Source organism: Camponotus floridanus, unplaced genomic scaffold (assembly GCF_003227725.1).
Source record: "Camponotus floridanus strain SB8 unplaced genomic scaffold, Cflo_v7.5 scaffold17, whole genome shotgun sequence".
NCBI lineage: Eukaryota > Metazoa > Arthropoda > Insecta > Hymenoptera > Formicidae > Camponotus > Camponotus floridanus.
The window spans coordinates 2,561,438-2,574,598 of record NW_020229292.1 but is presented as its reverse complement, the minus strand read 5'-3'; the positions used below and the strand labels follow the sequence as shown (position 1 = coordinate 2,574,598).

Below are 13,161 nucleotides of genomic sequence, written 5' to 3'. Positions count from 1 at the left end.
ACATGATATGTATTACACTATATTACATTTTTCTTACTCAAGTATTTATTATGTACATTTTTTCATTACCAGGTGATAATAATTTGTTTGGTTTGTTATTTGCAGAAAATAATTTGCAATTTATCTCTTGTAGATATAATTTATAATATATTGTCACGTACATTATCATCACCACGATATACATAATTCGGTATATAAATAACATTTCCAAGTTATGTATAAATGCAATCCTTGGGTTACTTTTAGATCTAATTTAAAACTATACTCATACAACACAAAATATTGTAAATTATGGTAATGTTCTATGTTGTATGGGTAATGTTATTGATAAAGAGTCTGTCGTAATATATAAGGTATTCCAAAAAAATCGTACTTTTTATAAACGTCGAGAAATATAAGTTTTATAGAAAAATGTTTCAAATGAAAGTTATAGAATTTAAAACGGAAGCTTTTATTTTTTATTAGATATTCTTATAACTTACCTTGAGAGTTTTTCGAAGCGCTATAATATTATACACTTTGCGATATCCATTTTGAAGTTATCGAATCTTTTATGGTAAGATGTCTAACCGACTACGGTAAGATCGGTCATGAATCCAGACAACTAAAGTCTTGGTTGGATTCATCGATCTTGCTTTAGTTGATTAAACATCTTATTATAAAAGATTCGAAACAAATATCGCAAAATGCACAGAAAAGAAATAAGTGTTAAATCAAAATTTATATACTTAAACTAACGCGTTCATTGTTTCGTATATACGCAACAATTTATAAACTTCTTAGAAGAATTTAATAATTTTAAATTTCAACGATGTTACAATCTTATTTTAATATTGTAATTGTCCACCTCAAGAATAATTATTAAATTCTACTTTGAGAAAATTATAATCTTTGATTTAAAAATGTTATTTTCTATCTAATATTGTTTCTTTTCCACTCAAGAAAATTAAATCTTAAATCATAAGAATATATTTTTCTTGAATGAACTATATAAAATGGCTTTATTTAAGTAGGCAATTATTCAAGCAGTAAATAGATCGTTTTAAACTTTACAATTTTTATCTAAAACGTTTTTCTATAAAATATATATTTCTCGAAATTTTTAAGGGTTCTTGCCTTTTGAGACGCCCTGTAGATATTGTGTCAATAATTCTACGATATATGAATGAAACTTGTTATCTCTAGCAGTGATTGATTGATGACTAAGACACATAGCTGTAGTAAATAAGCCATTTGTTCTATGTCATTTATTTGGGTTTTTCGAGCGTAAGATATTGTATTTATAAGCACGATTGATAAAGAAGTAACTGATTTCCTTAGTCATTAAAGTATATATAAACAATTTTCAGATTCAACAAGTACAAACAGCATCATGTCGCTTACAATATGTTTGTGCACGTTTTTGCTGCTGATCAGCAGTTCATCTGCCGAAATTTTCAATAAGTCATGGTGGAACAACACTATCCTCTATCGTATTTTTCCGCAGAGTTTCTATGATTCCAATGGTGATGGCATAGGCGATCTGAAAGGTATATTAATCGTTATTTGTTAATTGTATCATATAAGACAAGAAAAAACGAATAAATAAATTAAACAAAAAAATAAGAACGCAAAGAATAAAATATTATTACATTCACATATATGTTTTAATTTTATTGGATTAATTACACAATTAATATTAATTACACATTCACACAAATCTGCAAGGGTCAGTTACAAAAAGCAGAGTAAGTGAATCTGACACACATATATTTTTTAATGCCAGTAACTAATCTGGCCGCAGAATTTTCCTAACACGTCAGATTGTCGAGTAATTTATAGTTAAATACTCCAAAAATGGCAATTTCGGCAAATTTCATGAATTTATTAAGGAAGAACTTAAATTTTTGGAATGTTTCTGCCATTGGCATCGTATAGTACTAGTCTTCATCTTTCAAATATTTGATTGTCGCTGCACGATTTTTTTTCGTTAAAATATACAAAGTATGGAGTTATAAGAAAATTTACGTTAAAGAAAATTTACATAGACGTCAATATGGCTGATCCATCATTTTGAAATTTGAAAAAGCTTATATATATCATAGGTTCAGTTGCCCAAAAAAGTTTTCTATTCTAAAGATACATCTAATACAGTTGTTACACATTTTTCTAAATTTTTCTAAATTTTACCTTTTTATTATGATTTTCGTCCGTCATATTGGATGCACCATTTTTAATTTAAAGAAATAACAGGCGGCGTTCAAAAATTTATGTTTTTACCAAAATTTTGATACGTGATAAGACAGAGAAGTAACACGGCTGACTTAGAATGGCTTATTGGACCACTATGCATGACCAGTCTTATAACTTGTAGGTCTTAGCGAAAAAAAAATCGTGCGGCAGCAATAGAAAATGGATTTGAAAGGTTAATACTATACGATCCCACTGGCAGAAATATTTCAAAACATTAAGTTTTTTCATAATAAATTCATGAAATTTGACGAAATTGCCATTTATGGATTATTTAACTATAAATTACTCAAAAATATGACGTGTTTGAGAAATTCTGCGGATAGATTCGTCAAAAAATATATTAGATACACCTACTCTGTTTTATGTAATTAATCAAACATAAAATTTTGCAAGAAACTTTCTGTGTTATTGTATAATTATATTTAGTTAATTTCTGAGCGCATACATTTATTATTGAAAACAAATACCGCAAACGTAATAAATATATTAAGGCTCCAAAGTAACGTAATTCTAATGCAGATATATTGACAAAATTAAAAATTTTGTTCTCTGATGTTATTAGGAATAACTTTAAAGTTACCCTACATCGAGGATACTGGCATCAACGCGATCAGTTTATCGTCCATCTATTCGAGTCCTAATGTTAATTTGGGATATGACATAACTAATTATATAGAAATCGATCCCATTTTTGGTACAATTGATGATTTCAAGGCTCTCGTGGCGGAAGCTCATAATCTCAGTCTAAAAGTGCGGCGGTTTGCCTATGTCATGATTTTTATATGATATAATATTATTATTCATATTATGATCGTAATTAATTGTACAAAGTTATGATTGTCCTCAGTCTGTAAAATTTACCGATGTGTAGTATTTTTTTGTGTGTAATTACTTTAGCGTATCCTTATAGGTGATTCTCGATATCGTACCTAATCATTCGTCTGATAAGCACCCATGGTTCCTGAAGGCTCTTCAAGGCGATAAGAAATATAAGCATTATTATATGTGGGCAAAAGGTAAAGGAAAAGGTAACAAAGCTCCGCCTAATAATTGGATCAGTAAATCTGGCGGTCCCGCATGGACTTATGTCAAATCACTAAAACAATGGTATCTTCATCAATACGGTCCTGGACTGCCTGATTTGAACTATTCAAATCCGGATGTAATAAAGGAGACGAAAGTAAGTTTCAAAAAAAAGTACAATTATTTTATAATGTTACTTTCTCTTTCCCTCTCTCTCTCTCTCTCTCTCTCTCAATCTCTCTCTCTTTATATACATGTGTTCAGTTTAACATTAATTTTATTTATGATTTAATAAAGAAACTGTTGCATTTATAATTTCAATAAATTACGTTAATTAATCTTAATATATGTCCTAATAAATCTTATCAGTATTATTAGTATACAATCTAATGATAATTTTTATTATTTCTGTTAAATCAAAACGTTTAGTATATTTTTTAACTTATTGTTTGAAATATCAACTTTCATATGTAACAAACTGTGTCAAAAAATAAAATAAATTATAACATTATTTATTAGCATTAATAGTCTACATATTAATTCATTGTGTAATATCTTGTTATAGTATTTTTGCATCGATTAAAAATTAAATTTATATAACGTAGATTATAAATTTCTTCAGATAGCTTCTAATTTATATATACAATAGTTTCAGTGAAAATTTGTAATCTCAAATTGCATTCGAAATATAAATTTATGTGAAAAAACAAAATTTTATAATTAGAAAAATATATAAATAAGAGCGTATAAAATATCTTACACATTACAGCACTGTAGGCCTATTATTACAGATCTTAATGATTTTTTTTTCGGTTATAGAAATCACTGAAATTCTGGTTGGATATAGGAGTAGACGGATTCAGCGTAATTTCCGTCCCATATATTTTTGAGGATAAAAAATTGCGAGATGAGCCTAGAAGTTATGCTCTTGGTGTCACACAGAATGATTACAATTATTTGGAACACAATTACACCGCTAATATAAAACCTACTTACGAACTATTCAGAAATTATAAAATGTACATGGATCAATATGCTGATCAATTTAATGAAGATGAAAAGGTCAATAAAGCAATATTATTTTGTCAAATCTATCATGTACTTATTGATTTAGAGAATATGTTCTTTCTAATTTCTCTAGGTGCTGATTATAAATGATTATACCGATTTTGCACATACAATGGAATATTATAAGTATGATACGTTGCCTTTGAATTTCGAGATAATTAAAAATGTGAATAATAAATCGTCTCTGGAATATATAAAAAAAAGTCTCGACCTCTGGATGAACTCAATGCCGAGTCGTAAAGTCGCCAATTGGATGGTACGTATTCACACGAAGTCATCATAATGAAAAGATTTTATTTCTTATTTTTAAAATTTAGCAGATTCTTTATTATCCTACTTTAATTACAATGTAAGGAAAACATTTTATAATTCTTACTTGTACTGAATATTATGTATGCGTTGCACTATATAATTTTGAAGAGAAATATGTTATTCCATTCAAAATAGTTTTAAAAAACAGCGGAATTTACTAGATATACTTTCATGAGAAATTTTTATTGCACACATTTTTAATAGTGATAAATTTTTATTGCACACATTTTTAAGGATGTTTTGTACCTATTTTCAAAATATTGAGAATTTAATGAAAATTGTACAGAATGTTCTTACATATGTTTAGAATCTTCAGTACAATTTTTAAATCGATTCGCTAAAGCGTTCACAAGTTATAAGGATAAGTTATATTTTAATTTGCACAAATTAATATGTGTTATGGGAAACGTATAACCACGTCGATTCAAATAACAAAAACACATGAAAATAATATTCAGAATTTGTTTAAAATTTGCAAAAGTTTAGATACAAAAGAAATATTTGGTCAAATAATATTATATAAGTACTAACTGGTTAAAAAGATATTAAATATAATTTAATGAGGTTAGCCATGTATCTGTCACAATGTGAAATTCTCTGTCAATAGTTAATCATTTCGATTAACAAAATTCGGATTATTTCAGTAAAAACGCAATAAATATTAGAAAATACATCTCTGCACTATAGCTAAGATTAAATTGTAATATTTCACATAATTTCTCATAATACACCAAAAGTAGATATTCAATATTTCAGCTACTTTTTGCTGGGATTGTACATACAAAACATCCTTAAAAACTTTCCTAAAAAAAATCCAAGTTGTTCAACTTGTTCCTATTATTCAGTATTTTCTCTACATGTAAAATGGATTCTCAGTAATTTATGTATAAATGAAAGATACAAAGGTTTAATATTTTTTAAAATAATCTCACATACTTTGTATTTTTGATAAATAATTTTCACCAAAATATTTAATTCTCATATTTTACATTCATGAGTTACATTGATTTTAATTATAAAAATAATTGTGACAAATAGAACAGCATTATCATTTTTTTTATCATCATCATATTATATAAAAGGAGAAACTTTACTTTTCTTTCAATTATAAATAGAGTTGAAATGTATGAACTATATATTTTTAGTTGGGAAATGATCACAATCCACGCTTAGCCTCGCGTTTTACCGAAAGATTTGATAAAATGATTATGACGTCTATGATTCTGCCGGGCATGACAGTGACTTATTATGGCGATGAAATCGGCATGGTGGACTACACGGATATATCTTGCGAGGATACACATGATTCCGAAGCGCGCAACGCGTGCAAAGTGCATGACGCGGCTATATCTTTCAATTCAGCACGGACCCCATTTCAATGGAATGCAAAGAAAAACGCAGGTAGAAGACGAATTTTTGCAATTTACAGTGTCCAATTTATTAACAATGAATTTCTAAATCTGAATCAATTAATTATTCTTTATGGCAGGTTTTAGTACGGCGAATTCGACGTGGCTACCGGTGAATCCAAACTATAAAAAGGTGAACTTGGAGAAAGAGATGATTAGTAATGAATCATATTATAAAGTCTACAAAATCTTAGCTCATATGCACCGAAATGAGTCAGCACTTACTAAAGGTAGCTGTACAACTTTCACGGCGAACAATGATACTGTCTTCGGTGTGATCAGAAAATATGATACTCGTTCCGTGGTACTTTTGAGTAATCGCAAGGACATTTCTCAAGAGGTTGATTTGTCAGATTATGATATTCCAGTAAGAATGAAACTCAAGGTTGCTAGCGTGGGTTCTCGTTCTTCTGCAAAAAAGCGGTACGGTTTTTTTAAATACTTTTTCAAATTTGTTTATATAAACATACTTATAACTATAAATGTTATGAAATAATTATAATAGTAAAACATTTTTTTTTTATTCGACAACGAAAATGATTTTCTTAGAAAATCCAACATTACTTGTAGTTTTATTAACAAATGTGTTCTATAGTCAAATTTGTAATTAAAAACATTTTTTACATAAAAATAATTGTATATTTGTAAATGTAATAGATAATTGATAACAAATTTTTTTAAATTAATTGCAATTTTTTCTTATTTTAGATATATATTTTCTTATAGATATATTTTTTATTTAAAACATATATTACTAAATATATAATTATATGCATACTTGATAAAAATACCTTCTCTAGATTTAAAAAAAAACATATGCACTGTATGCACACAATTATACTATTATAAATATACCTTTTACAGGGTTGACATAAAGAAGATACATGTACCTAAGAAAGCCGCCGTAGTGTACACGTCTTAAAATATTCACTAAAAATGCTGCTTTCGCAGTACATATGGAGCAGACACTTTCTCGATTATGTTTATATTTATAAATTATAATATTTCCTGCAATATAAAATAATAAATAATACTTTATTTAATTGTGACTTTTTAAAAGGCATCCTTACAAATTAGTAACATGTATGATTTAAACGTCCATAATTTTAAATTTATGTTACATGTAATATATTGTTAACATAAAATTAATATAATATTAATATGGTATTAATATTAACATAATATCTATAAACATTATAATCTCCAATTTATATATTATTGAATTTTGTTATATTATTTCTTCAAAAATTTAAAATTACGTATTATTATATCCATTTAATTACATGTTAATATTTAATTTTATTAAATCTTTAGTTTATTTTAAATATATAAAATATATTAACATTTTTAATTAAATATTTAAATCATATACAAAATCTTTTAAAATCGTGTTTTTAAAATATTATATTATTTTAAAAATATTATATTATTTTGCTGATTACATTTATCATTTTTTATGATTGATTAATGAAAATATAATCTTATGTAATTTGTTTTCATAAAAATTTTTCAAGACGTATTTTCCGGCGATTATGCGTTCATCAGCCTGTTATGTCCAGATTGAGAAAGAATGGAAAGAGATTGGTGTAACATTTGTTTCTCGAAGTCACGTGATAAGTGGTGGGTGACTTTATTTGAACAAACTATTGTATAAACAGTTATAATTGAAAACAGTCGTTTAGGATAATTGTTTTGTTCGAATGTTTATTTGATCCTTTTTTACTAAAAAGTATTTAATTTCTTTTATGGGAAAGGGCCGAAATGCAATTAATATAAATATTTATTCTAAAAATTTAAATTTATTTACAGAATTAAAATATAATTTTATATATAATTTTATATATAATTAATACAAAAAACAACGCGACTTTATGTGTGTGTCCGTTTCCGTGTTTTATCTGGCGATGTTAAAAATGCGGAAGTCATCACTCAGAATAGTATACGAATGAAACTAGCGTTATCTTTATGCTCTGATTAAATGTTTTAAAACATATTTTCGAAATGCTTCCATTTACATACACAAATTTAATCTGCGAATAAAATTTTCTTATGCATTGAATCATTTCCGATTGCTATTGCAAAATAATTCTCTACTTTTCTATGTTAAAGACATATAATGTTAGCTTTTAAAATACTCTATCTCATCGCAATTTTGAAATAATTGCGAGGCCGAGAAACTAAAGTTGTTGAAAAAAATTATTTTAATATATTGTATACTGTATTTTTCTTACTACCCGAAATACTATATATATAAATATAGTATAATAATACTATATACTTCTTACTTCGAAATATAAATTGATGTGAAAAGAACAAAGTTTTCTATCTAAAAAGATATATAAGGAAAAACATATAAAATATCTTATGTTACGTCCAGAGGAGCTCACGATTCTTTTCTTTCCCTTATCTGGTGCACGACTTCCGAAAATCGTTAATGATAGTTAAATTGAAGTAGGATTCTCAGTAAATACTCCAGAATAACAATCAGATATTCACGGACTGATAAAAGTAGCATCTGGCTAAATAAGGCGGCAATCAGTTAGACGAATTTGATATTTTCTGATCACTAAAAAAAACTCACAAAATTCAAACAAGCTACAGAAAATAAAGAAAACTATTTACAAAACGCGAGTGAGCGGATGTCGCGACACGCACCCGCTTTATCTCAAGGGGGTAGTAAAAGTCATCCCCTTATCTCCAACAGATGCATCTTACAAAGCATAAATTATCACCACTTCCGATACTGAGAATTCTAAGTCCCCCGTTTTGGAAGATGCTCTCCTATTCGCGGACAAATGTAATTAAATTCTGATTTGTTGCATTTGTTTTAAAATGTTCATAAGTAGGGACAGGAAGGAGACCACGGAAATCTAACGAGGGTTTCTATTCGTTAACTTCCCTTATTCCTCACGCTGGGAGAGGGTAATCCAAAACGATATATAAGCGCGAACTTTGGACAAATCGACGCTCAAAGCTCAAAAAAACACAGTCAGTCAGACATACATTCATTCTTTCTGCGGTTGCTAGTTCACCTATTTGCTCAGTTACATATTTACGTAGTTGCTCGGTTATATATTTGCTTATCGAATCAGTGCAAAAACCTATACCAAGGGGACCCAGCAGCAACCACCCTCTTCAACAACTATCAATTCAGTTAATATCTCGCCATCCTCAACGCCAAGGAGGTCCAACAATAATTCGTATCGATTTGTCCACGCTTTTTTTCAAATAATAAGTCTTATATTTTTTTTATTTATTAAGTTCCTCTTCCCCCATCTTCCTTTATTGATACTATTCGCTTCCCTAGTGGAACCTTCGAGGAGATCCGCTAGAATTCACGCAAAGCGCCTCCGATACCGACACAATCGTCGTACCCGCCGACTACTGGCTCGGGCTGTCGCCGACCCCTCTTTCACTCTAAATCTAAACGATATAAACACGAAGTTTCCCATACACCCACACATACACACAATCACACTTAATGCATCCACACACATACAAACAATCACACTTAATATTGTACTAGAGCCGTAATTAAAATGTTTATGTAAGTTTTATCTTTTTATAATGTACAATAAATCTAATTAATTTTATTTCTTTTAAATCCAACTTAATCAATTCCCTCCTCATCACCCACGCTCCCGAATCGCACTAGGTCCCGTCCCGGGTAAAAGGGATTAAGTTCCTTTACCAAAAAGGGGACCGTCGAGCGGCCATTCGGACCAAAAATAGAGTAAAATCGACTCTTGTGGTCGTTGACCTATCTTTGGCTCTCCCGCAGGCTCGCTCAACCCGAGACACTTGCCCTTAAGGCACCTGTTCTCGGGATACAAGTGTTACGCCCTTCCTTCGGCCCATCCTTCCTCGGGCCTGGACGTAACACTTACATATTACAGCACTTTAAGCTTCTTCTTACAACTTTTAATGATTTTTTTCGAATTTTTATAGAATGCATTGAAATTCTGGTGGGATGCGGGACTAGACGGATTCAGCGTATATTTTGCCCCGTATATTTTTGAGGATAAAGAATTGCGTGATGAGCCTAGAAATTATGCGCCTGATACCACACCGGAAAATTATAATTATTTGAATTACATTTATACCGTTAATCAAGAACCTACTTACGAGTTATATGAAATGTGGCAAAAATATATTGATCAATATGCTGATCAATTTAACAAAGATCAAAAGGTCAGTAAAGCAATATTATTTTTTCAAATCTATATGTTTGTGCTTATTGATTTAGAAAATATGCTCTTTCTAATTTCTCTAGGTACTGATGATAGAGGCGTATACCGAATTTCCACATATCATAGAATATTATAAATATGATGTGTCGCCTTACAATTTCGGATTCATTAAAAATGTGACTGCTAATTCATCTGCAAAAGATTTCAAAGAAGAAATTGACCTCTGGATAAACTCAATGTCGAGTGATAAAGTCGCCAATTGGATCGTATGTATTTACATAAAGTTATAATGAAAAGATTTCATTTTTTATTTTTAAAATTTAGCAGATTCTATATTGTTCTACTCTAATTACAATGCAAAAGAAAATGTTTTATAATTCTTACTTGTACTGAATATTATGTATACATCATTATATAATTTTGAAGACAAATATTTTATTCCATTAAAAATAGTTTTTTTAAGAAAACAGCAGAATTTATTAAATCTACAATCATGAGAAATTTTTGTCTAAATTTATTATAGTTATACATTTTTATCACATATATTTTAAAAACTTTTATAAGAAAAATCCAAGTTGTGCAAATAAGAATTTCTGCTCTGTTATTTACTATACATATAAAATAAGTTCCCAATAATTTATATATAAATAAGTTACAAAGGCTTAGTTTTTTTTAAATATTTGTTTTAAATATCGTATATTTTGTATTTTTATATTATTTAAAAATTTTTATCAAAATGTTTATTTCTCGAATTCTAATTACATTGATTTATTTATAAAATAATTGTGACGAATAGAACGGCATTTTTAAACATTTTTTCGCCATTGTGTATTATCTACAATCATAGAAATTTTGTAAATTTTTATTATACATTTTTATCACATATATTTTAAAAACTTTTATAAGAAAAATCCAAGTTGTGCAAATAAGAATTTCTGCTCTGTTATTTACTATACATATAAAATAAGTTCCCAATAATTTATATATAAATAAGTTACAAAGGCTTAGTTTTTTTTAAATATTTGTTTTAAATATCGTATATTTTGTATTTTTATATTATTTAAAAGATTTTTATCAAAATGTTTATTTCTCGAATTCTAATTACATTGATCTTATTTATAAAAATAATTGTGACGAATAGAACGGCATTTTAAACATTTTTTCGCCATTGTGTATTTGAAAATAGAAAATTTAATTTTTTTCAATTAAAAATGAAATTGTAATGTAACATAAACATATATTTTCTTAGTTGGGAAATCATGACAATCCACGCGTAGCATCGCGTTTTCCCGGCAGATTGGATCAAATGACCATGTTGTCAATGATTTTGCCGGGCATGGCAGTGACTTATTACGACGATGAAATCGGCAAGGTAGACAATAACGATATACCCTATCCACAAACACAAGATCGAGGCGCGCAACGCGGGCAAAGAGCATTATGCAGCTGTATCTCGCGATCCAGAACGAACACCATTTCAATGGAACGCTAAGAAGAATGCAGGTAGAAGAATCTTTATCTTTATCTTGTGATTTACACTGTCCAAATTATTAATAATGTATTTCTTAATCGGAATCAATTAATTATTCGTTACGGCAGGTTTTAGTACGGCGAATTCGACGTGGCTTCCGGTGAATTCAAATTATAAAGACTTGAACTTGGAGAAAGAGATGAATAGTGATGAATCACACTATAAAATCTACGAACTCTTAGCCTACATGCACCAAAACGAGCCAACGCTTACCAAAGGAAGTTATACATCATTCACCACGAACAATGGTGCAGTCCTGGGTGTGATCAGAAAATATGGTAGTCGTTCCGTGGTACTTCTAATTAACTTCAAGGATGACATCTCTCAAGACGTTGATTTGTCAGATCATGATCTTCCGGAGACAGAAACTCAAGATTGCTTCCTCGGGCTCTCATTCTTCTCTAAAACAACAGTAAGACTTTTTTAAATTTGTTTATACACATACTTATAAATATTAAATAATTATAATAGTCGAACTTTTTATTCGACCACGAAAATGATATTTTAGAAACGTCTAATCAAATCACTTTATTAACTTAATTAACTTCATATCTCTTTATTAATTTTATTAAGTGCGTTTCATAATCAAATTTTAATAATTAGAAACACTTTTTACTCTAAAAAATAGTTGTATTATTTTAGGTGTGTTAGATGACAAATTTTTATTCTTGATTAATTGCAATTATTTTTGTTATAGATATATTTTTTATTTAAAACATGTATTACTAAATATATAATACAAAAAATAAATATATTATACAATTCATAAAAAAAGTCTTTTTTAGATTTAAAAAAAACATATTTTATGCAAACATTATAAATATTGTATGGTAATGTTGACAGATTCTGTGTGTAGATATATGATTCATTTTTATATCTTTTGCAGAGTTGACATAAAGAATATACATTTACCGGAGAAAGCCGCTGTAGTGTACACTTTAAACATTCAATGTAGTGTCGCTGTAGTGTACTCTTTAAACATTCAATGAATATACTATCTTCGTACATATTTGAATAGACACTTTTTTGATTATATATTTATAAGTTACAATATTTCCTGTAGTGAAAAATAATAAAGCATACTTTATTTAATTTTAAGTTTTTAAAAGATATCCTTACAAAATTGTAACATATATAATTTAAACATCCATAATTTAAAATTTTTATTATATATAATATTATTAACATAATATTAATATAATATTAATATTAATATAATATTATTGATTATGTATAATACAGGATTGGTAAGTAACGCATTACTTGTAACACCGTTACCGTTATAGTTACTTTTTTTTGGTAATGGACTGGTAATGGCGTTATATTTTTTTCTGTAAATTTTTCTTTGTAACGTAATTACATTTGTTTAGTAAGGATAACGAATTTAACAGTTACT

The 13,161-nt window shown here is 28.3% G+C and overlaps 1 protein-coding gene and 1 pseudogene across 1 annotated transcript; both read left to right on the top strand.

Moving 5' to 3' along the window:
* Positions 1–1,372: 1,372 nt before the first annotated feature.
* Positions 1,373–7,057, top strand: LOC105252921 (maltase 1-like). Its single transcript, XM_025407339.1, has 8 exons — positions 1,373–1,529; positions 2,795–2,982; positions 3,143–3,412; positions 4,075–4,317; positions 4,397–4,579; positions 5,781–6,036; positions 6,125–6,467; positions 6,909–7,057. Exons 1-8 carry the CDS (start codon positions 1,373–1,375, stop codon positions 6,964–6,966), a joined length of 1,698 nt encoding a protein of 565 aa, XP_025263124.1. The 3' UTR covers positions 6,967–7,057.
* Positions 7,058–10,470: 3,413 nt separating this feature from the next.
* LOC109610111 lies at positions 10,471–12,786 on the top strand (annotated as a pseudogene).
* Positions 12,787–13,161: the final 375 nt, after the last annotated feature.